Source organism: Limulus polyphemus, unplaced genomic scaffold, assembly GCF_000517525.1.
Source record: "Limulus polyphemus unplaced genomic scaffold, Limulus_polyphemus-2.1.2 Scaffold635, whole genome shotgun sequence".
NCBI classification, from domain to species: Eukaryota; Metazoa; Arthropoda; class Merostomata; order Xiphosura; family Limulidae; genus Limulus; species Limulus polyphemus.
This window is the reverse complement of record NW_013666245.1, coordinates 28,492-54,302: the sequence shown is the minus strand read 5'-3', so window position 1 is coordinate 54,302 and position 25,811 is coordinate 28,492. Positions and strand designations below refer to the sequence as shown.

Here is a 25,811-nt window from a genome sequence, read left to right as displayed (position 1 = left end):
AAAAAGTAAATGAAAAAATACAAGTACTTAATTTATTCGTTTGTTTATTGAACTTTGCGCAAAGATTCTCGGGTGCTATCTTCGCTAGCAATCCCTAATTTTGAGCCATCTTTTGAGCTACTCTTTTACCAACGAATAGTAGGACTTATCATCATATTATAATGCACCCACGGCTAAAAAAGCGAGCATGTTTGGTGACAGAGTTCCATCACGCGACTCGCAGATTGCGAGTTGAGTGCCCGAACCACCAGGTTATTCTAGACCTTAACATGTACTTGAAAACTTATATATTTAAAATCAATTTGTTAATTACCTGAAAGTAGTGGAAATTGGCATATTATTATGTCGAATTATTGGCACTTGTAGCAAATTAACTGTTTGCAATTTAATCAATTGTTCACATTCAATTCACAATCTACTTTTAAATTACTACAAAAAATAAAGTGTATTGATCATCTGACGATCCCAGACGACTCCAGTTTAGGACCTGGTGACAGAAGTGATACTTGAATAAGAATTTTGGTTTGAAAAATCGTGCAGAAAATAAAAGCAATTTGAAGATATTCTAACGAATGTGTTAAGATCCCGATAAACTAATACAAGAATGTGATTGGAAATTAAAGAACTAAAATGCAGGAATGGAATTACAAAACCAAAATCGTGACCAGAAATTTAAAGAGTCATTATAAGAGCGTAATTACTATTCGGAAAAGGGTTTGTTGGTTTGTTTGTAATTAAGCACAAAGCTACATAATGGACTATCTGTGCTCTGCTTACCAAGGTATATCGAAACCCAGATTCTAGCGTTGTAAGTCCGCAGAAATACCGATGTGCCACTAGGGGGGGGCAGCAAAAGTGTTTAGAAGATACTGTGAATGTTTAAACCATCATTTTCCAAAATAATGTACAAGATGGTGAAGTAAAAGTAACGTAGCATAGGCAAGCAGCAATTCAATAAACTACAAAAGCATCATCAGAACAGGGGAGAAACAAGACAATAACATAAACATAGAAACTCAATGGTAATGTTTCCATAACAGAGAGAAATCTAGAACAAACGTCTATAGAAGTAAGAGATATGATCAGCTAGTTACAGTCTGACAGGTCGAGTAGAGAGATGAACTAAAAATCATACTAACTGATTTCTGTCAGTCAGTGACAGTGAATTTCAGCGAAAAGCTACCATAGCCATTACAACAGTGCAACTTGGAGAACAATAGCTACATTGTCTTCTTACCCATTACTTTGAAGCTGCATGCATCTCTGTAGCGTATCCAACAAACACCATTTGCGAGCGAAACCAACCAGATTTTAACAACGGCATTCCCACCTACTCGGTCCATAGATTACGATTGTGAGACGCATCTCAGGCGTAGTTTTAAATTATTTTGCAAGATAATGGAGGAGGAAACAATGCAGAGCAAATGTCGTATCTTGTTGCCCACCTGAAACAGCATTAACAAACCGCAAGGAAGCCTGATACATCGAAAGATGCCACCAATACGCTGTGAAGCTGGAATCTATCAAGGTTTTAAACATACTGCTGAAAATATCGGAATCATCGGGACAGATGACGTTGACAAATCTCCTGACTTGGAAGAAATCCTAACTATTCTGGATAGATTGATCCGGCTCTTACACTGAACAGTTTTATCTTGGAAAGTTATCCAAAGCTGACAACTGTTTCAAACGTAAAAACACAAAGCTACACAATGGGCGACTATCTGTGTCGTGCCAACTGCGGGTATTGAAACCCGATGTTTAGCGTGATAAGCTTCCAGAGTTACCACTGAGACACCGGGGGGAGGAGCGAGTCAAGAGAAGGCATTTGGCAGTTTTATTAAACATAGAAAGAAGGAGGAGGTCAACGCCGAATCTGACCTTCCCTGGCCCAAAACATGAACCGAATCCCGATGAAGAACAAAGAATTAAACGGGTGGATGAAAAATACAACATGACATATGAGGAAATACTACTATAAATGATGAGGTTATCCTATTTTATTTGAGATTTAGATTTTCAAGATATTAAAGAAAGAGATGGCCCAGGGCCAAATATCAGGATGCTCGAGCTAATACCTTAGTATTAGCCCTATTGTAAATTAGTTAAACACGAGAAAAAACATTTCAACAGAGGTAACTCCTTACTGTGTACAAACAGATCCTTACACATACATTAGCATTTTACAGTACACATAAAATAAGCTCCTTACATTCCACAAACATTACCTTTTTACAGTCCACAGGATGTCCCCAGTGGCACAGCGGGATTTACAATTCTAGAAACTGGATTTCGATGCCCGTGGTGGGCAGAGCAAGATAGCCCTTTGTGTAGCTTTGTGCTTAACTACAAACAAACAGGCCACAGACATTAGCAATTTACAGTTCTCACATTAGCTCTTTACAGTCCACAGACATTAGCTCCATACAGTACACAAATGTTACTTTCTTACAGTCCACAGACATTAGCTCCTCATAATACACAGACATTAGTTCCTTACAGTACACAGATATTACCTCCTTATAGTACATACAAACATTAGTTCCTTACAGCATACAGACTTTAGCACCTTACAGTTCTCACATTAGCTCCTTGCAGTCAACTGATAATAGATCTTTACAGTCCACGATCATTAGTTCCTTGCAATACACAGAAAATAGCTTCTTATAGTCTACAGACATTAGCTCCTTACAGTATACAAACGTTACCTTCTTACAGTCAATAGACATTAGATCCATATAGTACATACAAACATTAGTTCCTTACAGCATACAGACTTTAGCACCTTACAGTTCTCACATTAGCTCCTTGCAGTCAACTGATAATAGATCTTTACAGTCCACGATCATTAGTTCCTTGCAATACACAGAAAATAGCTTCCTATAGTCTACAGACATTAGCTCCTTACAGTATACAAACGTTACCTTCTTACAGTCAATAGGCATTAGATCCATACAAACATTAGTTCCTTACAGTATACAGACTTTAGCAGCTTACAGTCTGAGTATTATTTCTTGGCACTTGTATATAATGTTAAAATAATAAATAACACACAACGTTAAAATAAGGACACAATTAAAAACATTTTAATTAAGGCCAATGTATGACCTCTAAAAGTTGACTACACATGTTTCGTCATCTTCAGGAGTGAGTTGCAAAATATTATCGTGTCTTATTAATACTTTTTGTTTTTGTTCAATAACAATTCCTGCGTGAACTTTTAGAGAAGGTCACCCCACATTTTTACATAAATATTCGCCGGACCTTCATCTTTATTTAATAATACATGATCTTTTACAGCCCAGAAATATTAGCTTCTTATGGTACACGGACATTAGATTTTTACAGTTCACATAGGCTAGTTCCTTATAGTCCACACAGACATTGGCACCTTAAAGTAAACAGAAAGTAACTTTCTGTAGTCCACAGGCATTTGATCTTTATAGTACACAGACATTAGCTCCTCGCAATACACAGAAGATAGCTCCTTACAGTCCTCAGACATTAGCTCCTTGCAATACACAGAAGATAGTTCCTTACAGTCCACATACATTCGCTCCTTACAATCTAAAGGTATTAGCTCTTTACAGTACATAGAAAATATCTCCTTACAGTCCAAAGACATTAGCTTCTTACAGTATGCTGAAAATATCTCCTCACAGAGAAAATATTTACTTACAGTTCACAGACATTAGTCCCTTACAATACACAGAAAATATCGCTTACTGTCCACAGACATTAGTCCCTTACAATACACAGAAAATACCGCTTTCTATCCACAGACATTAGTCCCTTACAATACACAGAAAATACCGCTTACTGTCCACAGACATTAGTGCCTTACAATACACAGAAGATAGCTCCTTACAGTCCACATACATTCGCTCCTTACAATCTAAATGTATTAGCTCTTTACAGTACATAGAAAATATCTCCTAACAGTCCAAAGACATTAGCTTCTTACAGTATGATGAAAATATCTCCTCACAGAGAAAATATTTACTTACAGTCCATAGACATTAGTCCCTTACAATACACAGAAAATACCGCTTACTGTCCACAGACATTAGTGCCTTACAATACACAGAAAATACCCCTTACAGTCCACACACATTAGCCCTTACAATGTACAGAAAATACCCCCTTACAGTACACAGGTACGAGTTTCGTATAACCCACAGACATTAGATTCTTACAGTTAAACATTAGCACCTTATAGCTCACAGATTAAAATATGTTTTAGTGAGAGTGGGATTCTCTTAAACTTTGTGAATTTTGCATTAAAAATGAAAAGAAATAAAAGATAAAATGGCCCAGATGCAAATAGTACTATCAATATTGTTTGTCCTTAAAGTAGTTTATTACCACCATATTCTTTCAGTAGCTGGACACCGTTGTATCAAAAAGTCTCTGGAGAGACACACACATTCTGTTTGGTTATATGTTGTAGTGTAGAATCTGGTACTTTAGTAACCAAATTAAAGGTCCTTAGAAAGCAGTGTATAACAGTATATAGAGTGTTGGAACGATAGTTGAAAGCGTAATAGTTTTCATTTTAGATCCACTAACAAAGTCAAGGAATGTATCATGGAAGTGGGGGATTCTTTTTCAACGTAGGTGAAAATATATATAACAAAAATATAACATTGGAAAACAAGCATGCTAGATGAGAAAGTACTGAGATATGAAGTATACAAAAAGCAAGTAATAACACTTGAACGTCTCTAGTACTTGGTCTAGAACTGATGTTATCATAGGACCATGTCTGCGGTCACCCTAAGGATAAAATAAGTCTGATCAAACTTGCACGATTCAATTGTAGAACGCCGTCCACGAGTTTATCAGTGAGAAGATGAAATCACACAGTAGCATGATGAAGAGATGGTATCATAATAACGATTATAAGGTTCGATTTTAGCAAGGTAATATATAACTTTAACCAAAGATAAGTATATGTCTAAATGAGACACTGCTTATAAGATTCATATGCAGCCATATTGCATAGTTAGATATGCCAAACTGAAGATTGACTGTTTACGATAAAATCCTATGGTCTGAAGTAGCTTCTTCGTTATCTGCGCAAATGGCCAAACTGTGACTCTAGCATTTAAAAGGAGTCGTATTTTCCCAGGTTTTAGCAAACAAAGAGGGATCAAACGAAAGAATTTTACAAATAGTTTCCGGGAATCAGGAAACTGAAGACGAAGTGACTGGGGCTGACGATAGTCGAAGTTACTGGGGTTGACGATAGTCGAAGTGACTGGGGTTGGCGATAGTCGAAGTGACTGGGGTTGACGATAGTCCAAGTGACTGGGGTTGACGATAGAAGAAGTGACTGGGGATGACGATAGTTCCGTTGATAACGATACTCCACAACTTGAGAATCCTCCATCGTAAACAAAAATAAGACTCCTTACAGGCAGGTTTTCTGGATACTATACTGAACAGTAAAGTGAAAAAAAATATGCAAGGGAATTGATATTCCGAGGATTGTTTGGTTTGAATTTCGCGCAAAGCTACATGCGGGCTATCTGCGCTAACCATCCCTGATTTAGCAGTGAAAGACTAGAGGGAAGGCAGCTAGTCATCACCGCCTATCGCCAACTATTGGGCTACAGCTTTACCAACGAATAGTGGGATTGACCGTCACATTATAACGCCTCCATGGCTGAAAGGGAGAAAATGTTTGGTGGGACGGAGATTCGAACTCGCGACCCTCAGATTGCGAGTCAAGCGCCCTAACCACTTGGCCATCCCGAGCCTGTGCATACTGGAGGGATTTTTCTAAACCTTTTATCAAAATTTCAAAAAGCCGTTAAGATGAAAGATCACCACTGGCTGAAAAATTTTAAATAGCCATTAAGATGAGAGATCACTATTATAAAAGGTAGGTCAGTTTAAAAAATACAGTTGAGTGACTGATAATGACAGTATGTATAACTTTAACAAGAAAAAACTGTTGATCATATCTCTTGTAAAAGTAATATTGGTATACACCACAAACTGTTATCAAGTAATTTTCATGTTTTTTATGATAGTGGATAAAAAGAGATGTGTATGTTTTTATCATTACCAGTCCTAAACAAGGATTTAACAGCATACGTTTAGTTAAATAAACAATCTACAAACAAGCAGATAAGCACACAAAACAATGTGTTATAAATATCAACATTACATGGCGATTTAGCATACATCAATCAAATTTTATCTTCGAGAACTGTAAACATAAATTCCGTCAATATTAATCTGTGGAATGCGATATAAACAGTCGCAGGATATATTACCATCCTAGTGTGTCACAGTACTATTAACAACCGCCATATCTTAATGGGTCGGAAAGTTGTTAAAAACTTCAGAGATCAGGCTCTGCAATCTTATATCTTGTCACACTGCATGTCACAACACTCTCAAAAACCTCACAGTCACAAGAGATCTTGTAAAACTTAAAGTAATGACGATCATATTTCATCAATTCTTCGTATAAACTCTTCATCGTGACAATGTTGCACAGAGACAAAAACATTTACCTCATTTATCTAAATATTTTCATTTGTCATGCTTTCACCAACAAACAAGTTCCGAAAGAATGCAACTCACAAGTTGTTTAAAATAATAGCAACTGTACTGTGTATAACATACGTATATTTAATACGTGTACGACCAATAGGTCCAAACGCATGAAGATCTTAGTTTCGCTTGGCTACACGTACCTAATATTGAGATTTACTAAAATGTAATCACACGCACACTCATATAACTAGAACATTATATTTCTAACTTTCCGGAAACACAAATCTAGCAATTCTAACCTCTCTCTCTCTGACTAAAAATTGATAGAAGTTCTGGAATATTCCGTACGTACACGTGCTTGTAATTATAGAGATAAATCTTACATTATATACGAAAATAGCAGTGGCACGTCTACAACAGCATCTGTAACTTGTTTGTTTTCACAACTACATAACTTATACGCTTCTTTAGGCTGTTTAATTTCGTGAATATTAGACTATTAATAAAATTTACTTTGTCGTCAAACAATTATATACTTCAATTCACTTTTCTTAAATCAAGGGCACTTGGATCAGACGAGCCGCTATAAGCAGTAAAACAAAAAGTGCCCTAGCACAAGTGCTGATTTGTCTAGGGCCATTAAAATAAAACAATAAAACAAGATGCGTCTTAGCACTAATGCTGATTTGTTTAGGACCGTTAAAATAACGAAAGGAAAAATGCATAAAACTTCATATTTAACTGCTGCTTTAGTAAAAGTACCGTAGATACTAAACCTCTATCTATGTGAAATACATTCATGCTAAAACTCACTTCATACCTCGTTTCAAGACAATAACTGCCCTTCTGACCCTATTTCCGGAGTATTCCAACCTCATTGCTTGGCTTTCCGGTCTATAAAAATAAATAAGCGTCATTTCCTGCTACGACTTCCGTTATGGAACTAATTCGATGTCAAGTTTGATGTGATGGTGTTGGACAAGATAAAAACGTACACTTAAATAACTAACAATATGTATGATTATACAGATTTCAATGCTGATCAAAGTTTAATATTCCTATTTCATAACTGTGAAAGAAAGAAAAGATTACTAAGTCATATGGGGTTGACTTGAAGTGTTCTCGCTGATCATTTATGGCAGCTTGACTTTTTTGTAAGTTTGATTATAGGTAAGTGTGAAAACTTTTTGTGTCCCTAAAATTTTGATTTTTAACAAAATGTTTATAGTAATAAGGTTTTTGACTGTCAGTGTGACTTAGGTTGATTTCTTACAACACTGTAAGGTTATGTTTATAGGTTGGTTTGAATTGTTATCTAACTTCGTACCACTATCAGCTGTTCAATTTTGAATGTATTTTGAATTTTCAGTTTCTACTGAGTCACGTTTACCAACCCTTATGTTCTGAATGTTTATCGATTTGAATTGTTACCAAATCTATTTACATCTGTTTGATTCAGAGAGTAAGTTTGTTATACTGTAACAGTTCCCTTTTTGCAGCTGCAATATTATGAGTATAGGTTTGTCAAACTTTTAATGTTATAAGGTTAAGACTCCATATTCATTTGAGTTGTTGTACAATATTTTTACAAACGTAATAAAAAATTTGACTGCTGTTTTGTAAGTATTACCAAATGCTTTACAGTAACTGGTTCTGTTACATTTTTTTATAGAACTAAGTTTTGAATTGTGTACGTTCGTTCGATTGAGCTCTTGCCAAAACTTTAACAAACGCAAGAATCTGACTTTAGGTTAGGCAATAATTGCTACAAGATCTTTATTATACTAGTGTCATTGTATTATAATTTATATTTTTACTATATCTTATGTATCTATTATATATTGTATTATAATTTATAGCTTCAAGATTCTGACTTTATGTTAGTTTGTATTTGCGATGTTCTGCTATCTATATCTTAGGTCGTATAATACTTTCAAAATTTGGATTATTTCTAATACTCTGTTGTATTTCCAAAATTTCCGTTATTGCCCATATATAAATGTTACCTTAGGTGTATTGCTTTTCTAATTGTTACCAATCTAGGTTTGTCTCTCTTCTTACTCGACTGCTGGGCACTGGTGGCCACAAAGTTGACCTATAGTAACCGACTCGTAAGTAATGTTAAAAGAAAAGGCTCTGGCTTGACCGCAATGGACACAGGTAAAACAGGTAACTGTGTTTGTAAAGTTAGTTGGGATTTGGGTAATTTGATTAGCTCCAGTTTACCAGTTGTATAATGTTAGCAGAACATATTGTAAATAGTTTAGTGTGTCTCTAAGGTGAAAGAGGGCATTATCGACATGGTTGGCGAGATATAAATTAAAAACTTATCCCTGTATTAATCCAATTAGAATTATTAGATTTAGCATTAGGGTCCCCAGCTCCCATCCCAATGGATAACAGAGCTAGTGAATAATGCTACTTCAACAAGCTGAACTGCTACCCCTACAGATGTACCTATCAAACACTGCAGTCTGAAGAAGTTATCACTTGTATTGATAAAGTCTACAAGCAAGACTGAACTGTTTGTTTAGTGTTTACACTGTACGGTGCTCAGTGCAATAAGACAAAATACCTGTTCTAAACTAGTATAATTAGCTGTTATATATAATATAGTAAACATACTGGTAAAAATAGACAAGCAAAGCTAGTCCTTTAAGATGTCTATCTGTGTTACTAAACAGAAGGGAAGACTATTCAGGCGCCCTCGCACGTTGTCACCACGGGTAAATGGTGACCCTACCACACGTGTCCTTTAATATGGCTACTTATGTTACTAAACAGCAGAGAAAACTATTCAGGCGCCCTCGCACGTTGAGACCACAAGTGCAAAGTGACCCTATTAGGTTTGTCCCTTAAAATGGCTACCTGTGTTACTAAACAGCAGAGAAACTATTCACGTGCCCTCGCGCGTTGACACCACAGGTGAAAGATGACCCTACCAGTTATGTATTCACTAACTGAAGTTAGGAAAGTATGAATGGATAATGGAGCTATCGCAATATTTTGTGTTTTATCAGTTCGTACTTTATTTGGTGATATATTTATGCCTATTGATAAAAGTATTATAATATTTCAGCACTAAGTCAAGTATACTAACGCAACCTCCAAGCTGTACAGATGGATAGAAATGCCAAACTGATAAGCAACCTGAACTTCTATACGTGTACAACACTTTGTAGCCTGATATAATGTGTTGGAATAACTCTACTGTAAGTAAATGTACTCCTACAGTGGAGTTATTCCAACGTTAATGAACTCAGTTAACGACCTTTGAACTTCGTTCAAACAGACTGACGTAAATTATCATATAAATACATTAGAGTAGAGAGGGTGCAACTTCCCACGCTATGCCTAATTGGATAAACGGAAATACCTTGTTTGTAATAAATAGTATAGCACTGTTCGGAACCGAAGTTTCATTACAGAATCACAGAATTTTGTGGTGTTGTAAACATCGATAACAAAGTAATACTTCACACATATTAAAAACTGTGTCACTACAGCTATACCAGAGACAAAAAGTTCACCAAGGAAGTGAAAATGCTTAACAATGTCTGTAGTGCGTACGTAGTTGTTGTGAAGCTGAATTTAAAAGTTGCTACGTTATGACGTATACAACTCTTCATTAACTTTTGCATGACAAATCTTAACAGGAATTCGTGTGTACGCCCATATTCATAGATGGCGTGACAATCATACTTGAAACCACTTGTAGATACGATCACGTGAACAGCATATTATATGATATTATAAGACATAAACTTGTATCTTATAGTCAATCAACCAAATTTAGTGTATGGATCTTTATTAGCTATCATCATTTTTTCAGAAATTACATAGCATTTGTCTAGCTCTACATGAAACTTACTCGTTTTATCAAGAACCACGCGATGAGCAAATGTTAACAAGTCGAGAATAGTGCACAATAACAATTGTAACCACGATAACCCTAGAATTAGGGAGTTTCAAATATGGAAATATATGAATAATCCCCCATAGCTAAGGTAACGTCACATGCTTCGTAGCTAAATCCGTTACTGCGTACCCTATTTCAGTTGTCTCCTTTCCGTCATTCGCTGATCACTTTAAATATAGTTTTGTAATTTGAGATATTTCAATATCAAAAATGAAATTATCCGAATTTTAGTTTTTATTTCTATACAATTAAACATATAGAAATGAGTAAACTAACCTAGATTTTGTTTCTTCTATAAAAAAACACGGCTACCTGAAAATGGTTAACGTATAATACCCTGATATTTGTTTTTTATGTTTAAAAAATAACATTGAGATCGCGAATATTACGTGCACAACAGTATTGAGCTTTGTACGTCACCAGTTAATCTAACTTTGCAGCTAACAACCTTTTCATGATCACGTGACAAATGAATTGCAATTAGATTAAATTTCATTAACTCAACTTCTCAAAGCATTGTTTTTTTCTTTTGTTTCTAAAAAGTATTCTGGGCGTTCAGCTAGTGTCAATTTTAACGGGCTCGTGCGACAAGAATGTTGACATTTGTTTATAAAATGTAGCATGATGTTACCGAAACTAATAAAGTAAATCTACATCACGTGGTGTTCTAAGTATAGAGAAAAACTTTTGACCTAACTTCGTAACATTAATATTCTCGAACCTGTATTTTACTAAAGTAAGTAATTACCAGTTGTTTCTATACGTTTATAATTGCTAAAAAAAGTTTATAGATTCAACGGTATCAGTGAAAAAGATATAATGAAGTATAAGTTTCGTAGTAATGTGCAAATTCACCCATTTTAAACGCAGCTTGTTACATTTAGTATCAGTCAAACAGCTTGTTACGTTTAGTATCAGTCAAACAGCTTGTTACATTTAGTATCAGTCAAACAGCTTGTTACCATTTAGTATCAGTCAAACAGCTTGTTACATTTAGTATCAGTCAAACAGCTTGTTACATTTAGTATCAGTCAAACAGCTTGTTACGTTTAGTATCAGTCAAACCCAGAGGCTCAATAGTACGTATCGACTGCTAGTTTAAAAAATGTTAGTAGCAAGAAGTCAAACCAGTAATGTAAGGTTTTGTACAGAGGTGTTATTGGTACAACTGCACGATACCACTTTATCTCGTATATAACTTCTTTTTTTAGTACTTTCCTGTACTCAAATTTAAGGACTTATAAAGCTAAAGTCTGGGTTCGATTTCCTGCAGGAACAGATTGCAGATTTTTGTGTAGCTTTGCACTAAAAAAACAACAACAATATTACTTTCTTATAACCTATTTCTCCTTTTTTCCACAATGCCGTTGAAAATTACATCATTCTACGTGGCCTTCAATTTGCATCAGTAAAAGCACTTTTCCATACCATGTTAGTAGGAATTCCAGGTCCCGGCCAATCTAAGTTACAATGTCCAACTTTTCTTACATATAACACTGTATTACTGCCTCTGTCTATGTCATTCGAGCGTATAATTTCTACTATACTTGTGCCAATGAATAGAGTTCAGTATATTTAATAATCTATTCATAAAGTTAATAGTGACGCACTAACCTTCTTCCTTTTTTTTAATGGATTTAGGCGATGGATTCAGTATGTGAAATGATTTTTCTATGGATTTCTGTTGTTTTTCATAGTTTCGACGCTACCTGATGAAGGACTCGAAAAGAACAAACAGCACGAGACGTTAATAGGAAACTCGGTAAAACATTCTCATTTCAGTTAGCAATATCCTAACTAATGTTACGGTGTTAAACGCCGAAACACGGCCAAGCATTGTAACCAACAACCCTGACATTCGTGACAAAGATTGCACGAGGTTGTAGAGGTTTTTTATTGTTATTGTTCTTTTTTTTCTTTTGTACTTCTGTCAAGTTATTGTACAGTTTAAGTCAGAGGTTTGAAAAAAGCACTTTAAATGTATCTTTTGTTACTACATGTCGCTTGAAAAGAGCGTTTTAAGTGTAACTTTTATTACCACATGTCGCTTGAAAAGAGTGCTTTAAGTGTATTTTCTTTTACCACATGTCGCTTGAAAAAAGGCATTTAAATCTATCTTTTTTCACTAAATTCGATTAAGCGCTGTTTTTATTTGAAATCCGAAATGAGAGGAGGAAAAACGTCTGCAATTTAGTGAGTTTTATTATTTTACCGCATGAAGATTATACGTGACAAACCATGAATCATTTTGTTTCATTTAAAGTTCAGTCAGAGAATCGTGACATATTATAGTCTGAAATACACATTTGTGAACTTAGTCCAATTTATCTGCGACCTTCGTAATTCTGTTAGTTGTTTTAATCCTCACAACAGAAAACCAAAGATATTCCAGTTATTTAATATTCCTTCTTAAAAAATGAAGGTTTACACGTAGTGTTAAAATACTTCCAAAATAGTGTAAGAGTTAATAACTTCTGAATATTAAGTTAACTAAGTATTTATGTTATGTTCCGCCAAAACATAGGAATGACAAGATGTGACAATCTGCCGTTACCGTATTTATGAGTTATAACAAATCCAAATGTATATATATATATATTAAACTTTAGACGGAGATGTGATGTTTGTACTAACTTATCTCGTAACTTTATCTAATAACCCTGAGAATCACTCGCAAATATATTATCAGATTTTGGCGCTCATTCAATGACGCAATTGATGTATTCAACGGTAACGGATAATATTTTGATAATAACAGAGTAAGATTTTTAAAGAAACATGTGATAATATTTTGATAATAACAGAGTAAGATTTTTAAAGAAACATGTGATAATATTTTGATAATAACAGAGTAAGATTTTTAAAGAAACATGTGATAATATTTTGATAATAACAGAGTAAGATTTTTAAAGAAACATGATAATATTTTGATAATAACAGAGTAAGATTTTTAAAGAAACATGTGATAATATTTTGATAATAACAGAGTAAGATTTTTAAAGAAACGTGATAACATTTTGATAATAACAGAGTAAGATTTTTAAAGAAACATGATAATATTTTGATAATAACAGAATAAGGTTTTTAAAGAAACAGGATAATATTTTGATAATAACAGAGTAAGGTTTCTATAGAAACATGATAATATTTTTAAAGAAACAGAATACAATTTTTATGGGAAAGTTTGTTTGCTTTAAATCAAAGTCACATTGGACTATCTGCTGTGGGGAATCTAACTCGAGATTTTAACGTTTTAAGTCCGTGAACTTACTGCTGACCCACCAGGAACTATAGGTATAGAATAGAACTTTTATAGGAAGAGAGTAAGATCTTTATAGAAACAGGGTAACTTTTTTTTTGAGCTACTCGAAAGCTATCTGCGCTAGCCGTCCCTAACTTAGCAATGACAAACTAGAGGGAAGGTAGCTAGCTAGTCAACACCACCCAGTGCCAACTGTTGGGCTACACTTTTACCAATGAATAGTGGGATTGGTCGTCTTATATATAACGCCCTCATGGTTAAATGGACGAACATGTTCAGTAACGATGATTCGAACCCACGACTAGCAGACTGCTAGTCGAGGGCCCTAACTAACAGGCATTTTTTATAATAACAAAGTGACATTTTTTTATAGGAACAGAATAATGCTTTTACAGCAGCAGAATGTTTTTTTTTTTTATCGAAATAGTAATGTTTTTGTACAAACTGTAACATTTTAACTGCGAACATTTTCCAGAATAGTTTGAAATCTCTCTTACTTTTCTTTCCATTCCTTAAACAATCTCTCAATCCTGAGAGATAGGTATAAAAACATGTTTATTTAAATCAATGGATATTAGCTTAAAGTAAATAAAAAACTATAAATAATATATAATTATATTATGTAAATAAACATGAACAACATATAGTTATGATACTATAAATAAATACATACACACATACAGAATGTCTTTCACAATCAGTGGTAATAATTTACATATTCCACCACTTTTTCCATGGTCATTCCCATGTCCTATCACTCAACACGTTAAAAGCTCTTGTTGCATTTCAGTTAAAATGTATGGAAATTTACCAGTGCGGATTGCACTTGAACACCATCCTTTCCAACACAAAGTAAATATATGCAAAGTACAAAATTTTATGTTTCGTATAAAGGGGTACCTGCGGTGATTAAAGTATCAGTAAAACAAGGAAAGATGTGATTCCACCAAGGAAAAACAGGCTACTCCACGGCCGGCTATCAGTCGAAGATAATTAAAAAGTAAACAGTTTGTAGCTGGAGATAACTCAAAACACAATGATCCTTTACAAATAAAGTGCAAATTATCCTTGTAACTGTAAATAATATATTTAAGTAACAAAAAAGTGCTTGTGGAGAAAGGAGTGCCCACAGAACTAAAGTTACCTATGAGTCCAGTCCCCAGGTGAGACAACGGTAAGTCTACAAACTTACAACGCTAAAATCTGGGGTTGGATTCCCCTCGGCAGAAAGAGCAGATAGCCCATTGTGGCTTTGCTTTAGAACAATCAAACAAACCTGTGGGTCCACTGTGGTCTTACTCCAACTCTGTGTCTACGCAACTTTATTTGGAAGTCTAAGCGATTTATTATCGATCTGACAGTGATACAGCATTTCAAAAATGTTACAGAACATCAGAGGCGTCACTAGGCTATCGAAAAGTTTCAGGGTTTGAACCCCAAGAAGCAGCTACTTCTCAAAATATTAACATGTAATTACAATATAATATGTATTATAGTTCATGTAAGATAAATTTGGGACATGTCGAGAAAATACATCCAAGGCGTTTATGATGGTTGCAGGTTCCAGCTGCAGTAAATTAAAAATACGAACGTGAACTATATAAACACTATCTGGCTAACGTGTTGCCAAATTTATATCGTGAGTGAATACTATTTTTATAAGGACTGGATGCCAGTAAGATGTGGTTCTACCAAGACACAGAATCCAGTCACACGTCCAAGTCAAGAAATTGAAATTCCTTCTTTTACATTCGCAGACATCTCCAATAGGATTCTTTGCCTTTAGGACGTTTAGGTTATTCAAATAGGTTGATGGACTTTGGAAAGCATATAAGGAGGAGAGGGAATATTGCTCCCAGTGTATTGCGCAAAAGCCTCCTGCAGTGGTGTGTTTGTTTTTAGCATAAAACTACACAAGGGGTTCTCTGCACTCAGTATACCGCGGGAATCGAACCTCAGATTTTAGCATTGTAAGTCTGTAAACTTACCGTTGACCCACAAGGGGATTCCTGCAGTATAAATTACACTTCAGAGCAATATTAATTAAATAACCAGGGTTGTCATACAGACCACCATTGACACTATTTTGTTACCTTTTAAAGTTACTTGTAGACAAAAAGACCAAAAACAAAAAGCTTTCACATACAAGACACAATGAAAATTAAGGTACAAACTAAAATATCAGAATTGTGAAGTGTACCTTAATAATATGGATATCTGAGAAGGGGGAACACTTATAGAGGTACATCATGTGTAAGATTTAATGTTATTATTAAATGAAGGAAGACTACAAACTTAGAAAGAAAATTATTGACGTTTATAAAAAATACTCATGCTGTATTTAGAATTTTCACGCAAAGTTAAACAAGGGCTATCTGAACAACGCAAAGTTAAGCAAGGGCTATCTGCACATAGTCGTCCTTAATTCCCATGTCTTGAGATACTCTTTTTTTCTGACGAAACAGTGGGATATCTGTTGACTAGCACTGTTATGCCGCACCCACGGTTCCAAAGTGTGGAAGGCATTTTTGCAATAGGGGCTTAAACCGTGACCCTCGGATAACAATCCGGGCACACTAACTACACTCTGTTCAAAATATTTACTTCAGCCGAACCATTTCTTATTGTATATCTTAATCTAAGTAAAAATATTGTGTATCAGATACCGTATATCATTTTCATATGGCAATTGTGTATCAGATACCGTATATCATTTTCATATGGCAATTGTGTATCAGATACCGTATATCATTTTCATATGGCAATTATGTATCAGATACCGTATATCATTTTCATATAGCATTTTGTTTTTCTTTTACAACCTTAATCCTAACTAGTGCCCCCAGTGGCACAGCGGTATGTCAGCGGAATTACATCGCTAGAATCCGGGTTTCGATACCCGTGGTGGGCAGAGCACAGATAGCCCATTGTGTAGCTTTGTGCTTAATTACAAACAAACAAACCTCCTAACTAGTTTGGAGTCGGCTGGTATTTTTGTAAGCCACACCCGGGTTGGCTTGCTGACTCGGCAACTACGTAGGACGAACATGTTCGGTGACGAGGATTCGAACCAGCAACCCGCAGATTGCGAGTTGATCGCCCTAACCACCAGGCCATGCCAAACCCCATAAGACATATCGTGGTAATATAATTATTAATACTTTGATTATTCAAACTAAGCAAATGATATGTGAATCTGAAAGTTAAAATAAATAAGAAACCTACATTAAATACATATACATGTTAGGAATATTAGGAGAATATTTAGCATCCGTGGATATATCAACAATCTGTTTATTAACGTAATCAACGGATCCAATATTAAAATTAATAAAATATATCTCTATTCTAAAGAGTTTAACAGTAGACAGTTTAATAGGCGCTTCAATAAATAAATCAAAACCCACCAGCTCGTACAAGGAAAAGTCCACCAAATCAATCAAGTGTATTAAAGCAGTATTGTTTGCTTTCTTTAACGTTTCTAGATCGCGTGAGACAATTTCATTATTATTTTCTAATATCCAACACTTATGAATATTATGATCATAATCTTGAACTTTATTTATTAATAAATTTAAAATTGTGTTTAATAGGATGGTTGGCTATTTTATTATAGTTTTTACTGAACTAATAATAATAACCTTGAACTTGATTAGATTTTTGGTTTGAAGTAACATATATAAATATGGGTTACAAGGGATTTTTATAGCCTTAATTATAGTTAATGATATTAGAGCTTTAAGTTTGTGTGTGGGTGTGTAAAGAAAATCATACGTCTATTGTATGGCACCATAATCTAATTTTATTTAAATCCTCACTGACTTCCATTTTGTATAATAACCGAAAATAATCCCCCGAAGCAACGGTTTAGAAACGATTCTTCTAATGATATGAAGTATAAACAGGTAAAAAATAATATTTTAAGCCGATTTCCATTTAACTTTCTTTAAAAACATGTGCTCTATTTTAAGATATTCGAAACAGTTTGTGATATACCAGATGTCACCGCTCACTGGCCTCCTGAGCGAGGTCATGTGCAAGAACATCTCATGCGGAGACACACGAATCCTCTCAACTGAAAACCCTTAAACTTGTGTCACACAAAATAGACAATTCATTCTGTCCTACACTAGTGTCCTGGCGGCGAGCTAATAAACTACAACACAACAAACAAAAAAACATCATCCAAATGATAAAAAGTTATGTGGCAGCGATAAAAGCGCGCGACTTGGAAGAAAGGTCACTGTTAACGTACTGTAGGTTAAGTAGGCTTCTTTTCAGTCGGATCATATTATCATTAATTATGTTTACAAACTTACAGACGATGTAACACCACGCTATCATATGAGGAATGTGACAAACAGTCTTTCAATTTCGTATTGAAGTCTGGCTTAACATCAATTCAATACCCTATGCTTTCACTAATGTACTTTTTACTGGTTATCTGTACACATGCTGATAATAAACATATAATCACTAGATCGTTAAACTTGACACATGGTTTGTCCTTGATATTACTTCTTAGTTTTACTAATGGCGTCAAATTCAGTGATCAGCGGCATCGAATAAAAATATATTCTCTAATCACCACCAAGAATAATAAACCCTAGTAACAGAATAAATTTTAGGTCGTAAGTCCAAAACTTCAGGGCTTCGACTTCATTTCATTCTAAATAATGTAAAGAATATGTGAGTGTTATAGCCTGCAACTTAATTAAGACAAACAATTAAGCTTACAAAGTATGCCTTTGTTATGTCAACAATCCACCCATGGTCACAAATTAATTATAAAACTGTAAATAATATACTTTCGTAAAATGAGTCTCTTACATCTGATATCTAGTTTACACATAGGTAAACATGTTCCCTCTTTGCGCGATAATTATTTAATGTAATAGTTAAAATCTGAACGTGCAAGTGTTTAATATCATCTTTTGATATTTGATTAAAGTCAAAACTAAATGCCTCTTTTTTACCCATCTTTCTGTTGGTTTTCCTTATCAACAAGATATAATATACATCTTGTGTGTGTGTTTAAAGAAAGAGATGTCCTGTGTCGTTGTTTTTGCTTCGACCAAATGACCATCATATCACCCTTTTAAAATTCAACAATTTCAAACTATTTTATTTTTAGCTGCAGCACAGCGGCTCATGGAATGGCTCTGAGTTCTTTTTAGCCGCGACTGAGCGGCTCATACATCGGTTCTGAGGTTTGTTTGTTTGTTTTTCAAGTACAAACTTTTAGCTCATAGCTACGTCATTTCTTGACCGATTTGAGATCTAATTACAGTTTGGGACTCAGGAGGTCAAACCCTTTTGATTTATGTATTTGACCACGCCTAAGGTCTCATAGATTAATTTATTCTAATCCTGCCTATAAGAATTTCAATTTGACAGTAGGCTGGTAGAGATCCTGATGAGTAATAAAATCAAATCGGGTATACGCGTGTCCCACGCTTGGTATTGCTGGCACACAAAAATATGGCTAATAAAAACAAAGGTCTCATAGACTATTTTACTCTAATCCTGTTTAAAAGAATTTCAAGTGCCACGGCTATTGGGATTCCCTCTTGTTTAACATTTTATCAGTGCAGGCCTAGTTTTAAAAGTGGCACCTTAATAATACAACCTGAGCATTGGTAACATCGCGTGCCAGAATCATTTACACTATTGGATGCATACCGACAAGTTCGTAAATAAGCAACGAAAGAATTGCGATAGTTGATCATACAAACCGCGTGAATTCCCCCCAACATGCATACAGCCCATATAACTAATCTGTGGAAACGAAAAAAAACGTAACTCTTCAAGGCAGTCAGTAGATTCCTTTCAACTAAAATATTACTGCACTACATGTTCGTCTGCATTTTCTAAAGAAAATCACAATTAACGAATCAAAGGCTGTTGTGTGAAAATTTATAAAACATAAAGATTAGATGGATATTAAACTTTTCCTCGAGTTACACACCAACTAACTCATTGAGATAATTAACTGTTTTGATATATATATATATCGCAATCCATACACTATACCGTTAGTAAAAAATGGGGATCTTTTCCGTTTGGTGCTCACCAACAGATCGTTTTGAAAATAACACCAGTAATGCAATCAGATAAAATAATCAATAATAAAACATTATATGATATTTATTTAGTGAATTCTGTGATATTAAACAATATTTTTTTAATAAATATTCATCTTTGTTTATATTTCTCCATATAAATTCACAAAGATAAGAGCCAAGCATTTGGTAATAAGTTTCGCATTGACGCTTTTGTACTGTTGATGGGCACTAAATGGAAAATATCCAAAAATGGTATTAACATAAAGAATTTAATAAAATTTATTGTGCCTTTGTTAAGCTTATATGATAATAAAATGTTTAGCAAAGTGATACAGTCAACGAGTGTGTAACTCCACGTTGAAGTTAATGTCAGCATGGGATAAAACTTGTTTATTTCCTACTTATTCAACATGTATTAGTAGCCTCTACGGTCCTTTACTGTAATAAATAAGTTAGATAAAAACGTTTGATATCTATCGCCTTGGGGATTGTATATCCAGTTACATCTTTGGTAATAAAGTAATAGACAATACTATTTTACTATATACCTGAAGTTAACACTATTCTAGAGTTACTATCATGTATAGTTACGATATTCTCACAGTATGGTGAGTGTATTGCATTGTATAAGATATGCATATGCTAATACAGTGGCGTGTTGCCGAAGATTAGATTTGTGGCGCTACAATTTGACATGTTTAGTACCTATAAATTTATCTCACGCCGCATCCCCGAGCATTCATTATTCACTGAAATTCCTCTATGGATGGACTTCAGTAGAGAGGAATTAAGTCATCAATTTTTTTAAACAACGATATTCGTAAAACAACTACGTCAACACATGGAACAGTATCGACAAGAGAAGATCCACGCATGACAATGTAACACCACCTAAATCTCTCCACTAACTACAAGATTGTAGCTATCATGATTAAATTCACAAATCGTCCAAGAAATCCACCACATTCTTCCGGAAAGTTATTCCCCCCACCACAGATACATCATGAGAGAAATAAAAACTACAGAAGATTGTACGAAATATACTTTGCACGAGAAAAACGGAAGTTTGTTGCGACCTTATAAGAGAGAGATGAGAGTTGTTCAACACTTCATTGTTGCTTCGGGTTTCTCACATAACGAGAAATTTAGTTAAATTCAACAAAGTACAGAGTAAAACAAAAGTTCTAGTTCAGCGGTTCTCAATCTGTGGTCTACAGACCACTAGTAAACTGTGGTCTCCCTTCAGGTGGTTCGAAGAAAGGTAGCGTGATTATGGAAAGGAAGCAACAGCCTAGTGTATAAATCCCATCGTGATCTGCTGAGATAAAGAAAGAAGTTTGAGAACGCCTGCTGCTGTCACTATAGAGAGAATATTGACGACAGTTACTGGAGATAGCATTCCTGCACTGTATGTCCAGGACGCCACAAAGAATGACTACATCAGGATAAAGCGTTAAATCACAGCAGCGTTTCTAAGTGAATCGGAGAAAGAAATCACTGTTCATGTTGTTGTTTTTTGTTTTTTTTTTTTGCTGAGATACATACTTCTGAAGTCGCCTGACGTTGTACCCAGTGAGTTCTGTGTTTCCTTGAACATGGTTATGGACACCTATAGACGCGTACAGTGGAGGGTCTTTGGAAAGTCTATCAAGTCGTGTAGTTTAGGATTGACCTCATTGTCCTCAGCAGAACCGACCAATATTATGTAATAATGGAGATAACGCAAGCAAATATAAAATAGTTCCAAGGGCAGCATGTAGTCTGGAATAACAATATCATAAAATGTAATGAACTCTTCTTATACTTAACGTCTATATAAAAATATTTTAACGTTGACAAATATATCTGTCTTTGTAGCTACCATATTGAATTTTTAAAATACTTAAGTTAAAATCCATACCATTTGTTTGTTTCACAAAAGGCTATATATATAGACATAGCAGTCCCTAATTTCGAAGTGATAGACTAAAGGGAAAGTAACTAGTCAACATTACTCATCACCAGCTCTTGTCTAACTAAATAGTGAGAAATGACCGTCACTATTATAACCTATCCATGGCCCCAAAGTGCAGAGCGCGTTTTTGTGGTAACAGATCGCGAACCGTGAATCCTCGGCAATTACTAGGTCATGTCCGATCAATATTTATACTTATGGTACATAGAAGTATGTTGGAGAAGACAACATGTAAGTACTAATTGGTAACGAGTAAGTCAAGAAATACTGTTTAATCAAGACTGCGTTTATTTAATATTTAAAGAATTTTAACGGGATATGAGTTTTGTATTCAATTTTCCTGGCCTCAAATACGAGAGGAGGGAGGGTGAAAATTACTACAGCTCTGTATCTCTATACAGAACAAATTTCGAACGTTTCATTAAACGAAAATGACAGACAAATGTTACGTTTTTAAAAATTGTTAATCTGAGTGCTACAATTTTACTTTGAGCATGAAAATATTATGCTTTTAAAATGGACCAGGTGCTTATAGAAGCGCTTGGTCACCATGCAAAGCATTGAATGTGAAATACTCAAGAAATTTGAATACGAACTTTTCTAGAACCTCATTAACTATCACACCAAACGTCTTTATAGGCATATGTTTAATACTATCAATGGGATTTATCGAACTCTCCTTCACCAGTTCAGTATATGGGATCTGAAAAATTACTATATATATATATATATTACTTACCTGTTGCCATTGGAGTCCTAAAAACTCTCCAACTAATACTGCGCTTACTCCGAGATGCGTTCCAGGCAGCAAAATTCCTATACTCAGAGCCAACCGAGTCTTTATCGGAAGCATAGTATAGGCCAAAAACACCACAAACACAATCTCCCAGACACCGTCGGCAGCACTTGGATGTCCTCCCCATGTACCGTGAAAACCAATGTCCACGGGAAGGGTAATAATACAGAGAGTCACGAGGAAAAACAATATGACGTAACAAAGTGCCAACAAGTGAGCATCTTTCAAAAGCTTCGTGTATGCAAATATCAACAGGCCAATGAAGCTAATGCAGTGTAATAAGAAATACAGGTTCGCAACGGTGGGTGTTTGAATAAAAAAGAAATTCAATACTGTAAGCACGGCACTTAGGAGAATAAATAATGCCAACACACTAACAATAGAAGACTGCTGCATTCTGAAGATATATCGCTGATACAGAGTCTCGAGCTCGTTATTCTCGAATCTTCTTCCATTCAACAGCCGAGAAAACGCTACCTTTCTGTGCGAGTTCATTGCCTTCACGGAATGATCCATTTTGGGCTGATGTAATAACTTAGGTGTTTCTGTAAAGAATAAATCAAATAACATTTTGTGATATCAGTCTATAAAACCTTGTAAAACCACAATCCAAGATTATATGTTATTTCTCATGCTACGGTGTTAATTTATGTTCCGCCGATGTCGGAAGCAATAGTTACCTGGATAATGTCTTTTGAAACATGTATTACCTAGTTCTGAACATTATAATCAACAACGTGAGAAACGAAAATACAAATATATACTTAATATACAGGTAATGAATCATAGTATGGTATTATTTTGCAAATAAGATGCGAAATTGAATCATTACAACTTTTGAAAAGATAAAACTAAAGCATATAGTGTTAAGTTAGAGAATATCGTATTTATTTACCTTTTTTTTCTGAACTTCAATCGAGTGCGAACTCCACTTTTGCGTTACCTCCTAATAAAAATGGTCTTATAGGTACCATTCTCCCTGGGCATGACCTTTCTTGCTAACTTTAACTATTTCTTCTAACTTTTTAAGTTTACGAGCACCACACATTTATACAATAGTACACAACTAAACGCTCGCCAATTCCTTTGTGTGTATGTGTGTCTATCCTGGTATAACGAACTACCGAAATTTCACAGTGTTCCTCTCAGTCATTGTTGTCTTACCGTTTCAATCTGGTTCCAAAACATTGTAGTCGAAAGTATGTTTCCAGTTCCTCTATTTTATGTTATTATTTTTACAGCTATAAAACTCGTAGTGTGATTCATGTGCCCAAAGCCCAGTATTTTCCTACTTAACCAGCTGCATTCGTATCAACAAACATGAAAAACCGCGTGCGTCTAACACAATCCTGCCTGCGGCACGAATGCCTTAGCATGAAATTGGCAAAAGCGCCGTCTCGCGGTCACTAGTCAAAGTAAAATACGCCCTCGAGATTTCACGTGCTGCAAAATATTGGAATACACGAACACGAAAGGTTGATGCAAGTTGTTTCATGTAAGCCACGGGGCCCTATTTGTGGAAGTTGTCCCATCTGGTGATATTCTGGCACGGCTCTTGTGTTTCCTGGACACGACAACTTGGTGCCACTCAGAAATACCGAAAGGTGTTTTCAATCAAAGAGGAGGTTCGATAACTTATAAACCTATTTGGGGCAAGACTGACTTTATATTTGTCACAGTCGAGAGTGAAGTGAAATTTTGTGATAGAGTGAGAGAGAAGAACGGTAGTTTTCAGTCTACTAATGCACAAAGGAGTTTAAATAAAAAGAATAGAGCAGAACGCCACCAAAAACTATTGATTTCATGATAAACAACCGAACAACGGAGAACAGTCATGGGGATTATCCCATCAAGATTCGCATTCAAAATATATGTTCGGATTGGGCTAATGTATAATCGTACAAAATCATCAAAAATTATTGTCAGTGTCCTAGGAAATATCTGTTAGAAAACATTCATGATGACGAGAAACCCATTTGAAGTAAATATGTATGTATATAGTAGACAGCTGACATGGATATTAAAAACTTTTACTTAAAAACACAAAACAAGTAACAACGTTTCGACCTCCTTGGGTCATCATCAGGTTGATGACTTAAGATGGTCGAAACGTTGTTACTCGTTTCGTTGTTTTTAAGTAAAAGTTTTAACTACCCATGTCAGCCGTCTCTACTATATATATATATATGTTGAAAAACATGCTGTTCAAGCACATGGATCAGGAAACAACACATTAATTACATTTCGGATTGTGTTGTACGTTTCAAAAAAGCAAGTAATGGGTAAGTTCTTATTACAAGACTTTTTTGTTGTCTTTCAATATTTGTAGTGCACATACACTTCTTTATCGGGATTCGGTCAATGTTTTGGACCAGGGAGGGTCAGATTCCGCGTAGACCTCTTCCTCCCTCTCTGGAAATGTTATTTAGTTTCCACTGTTACTGAATCCTTGGTAATAACCCTTGTTACTTTGTTGTTACATAACTCACAGTATGTTAAATTTTGTCCATTGTCCGCATTTTTGATTAACATACCCTTTTCATGCCACGTCCAATTCATGGGATAACATTAACTTGTATATTTTTACTAGCTTCACTTATGTATGATATCACTATTAGTCCGTGTCCACAATACAGTTCCACTTAGCATACACATAATCCCATTTTTACATACGAAACTCTTTTAAAATAGAGCTACGTTTTTGTGTAGAATTCACTTAGCCTAGCACTGTATGGCCTGTAAGATTCTTATTTATGACGTTTAGAGGGAAGATGTACTTAGGGCTTGGTTCATCATGTATTATGTAACTCTCTAGTTTGCTTATCAGTTCATTTTTATTAATATTTTTTTCTTATAATATTGATGCGAGTTATGTAGGAGTCTGTCTGATAGAGTTGGCATGTTTGAATAGAAATTCTGAGTTTGTTGATCGTGGGACTCTATATGCTTTCGTTAAAATATAGTTTTGTACAAATACCTAGTAATCGTTACATTACATTTTTATTCAGTAACTACTGTTAAATGAGGATAGAATGTTTTATAAATCCAAATTGTTCAATTTTCCACTTAAACAAGAAAAATATGTACTAATGCCCTGTAATAAACAGCTCTATCTAATGGTCTTATCTTAGATTTTATACATTTCTCTATTTACCATGTGTTTGCGGAAAATAAGTTTATAATTTGGCAAAGTAGCTGTGTTCTGCTTTAAAATACAGACTATTTAGAATTCATTGGAATAATGGTAAAATACTATGAATTTAAGTTTTGAGTTAAATTAAAACTTTCCTGCTTTGATTAGTTTT

At 34.9% G+C, this 25,811-nt stretch overlaps 1 protein-coding gene across 1 annotated transcript in view; it reads right to left on the bottom strand.

Moving 5' to 3' along the window:
• LOC111085813 (Ca(2+)/calmodulin-responsive adenylate cyclase-like) overlaps positions 1-23,760 on the bottom strand; it is a 41,291-nt gene extending 17,531 nt beyond the window's left edge. Inside the window, exons 1-2 of the mRNA XM_022386119.1 lie at positions 23,402-23,760; positions 22,450-23,051 (exon numbers count right to left, since the gene is read on the bottom strand). Of these exons, the coding sequence (XP_022241827.1) occupies positions 22,450-23,022 (573 nt within the window). The 5' untranslated portion in view covers positions 23,023-23,051; positions 23,402-23,760. The remainder of the gene's footprint in view (positions 1-22,449; positions 23,052-23,401) is intronic.
• Positions 23,761-25,811: the final 2,051 nt, after the last annotated feature.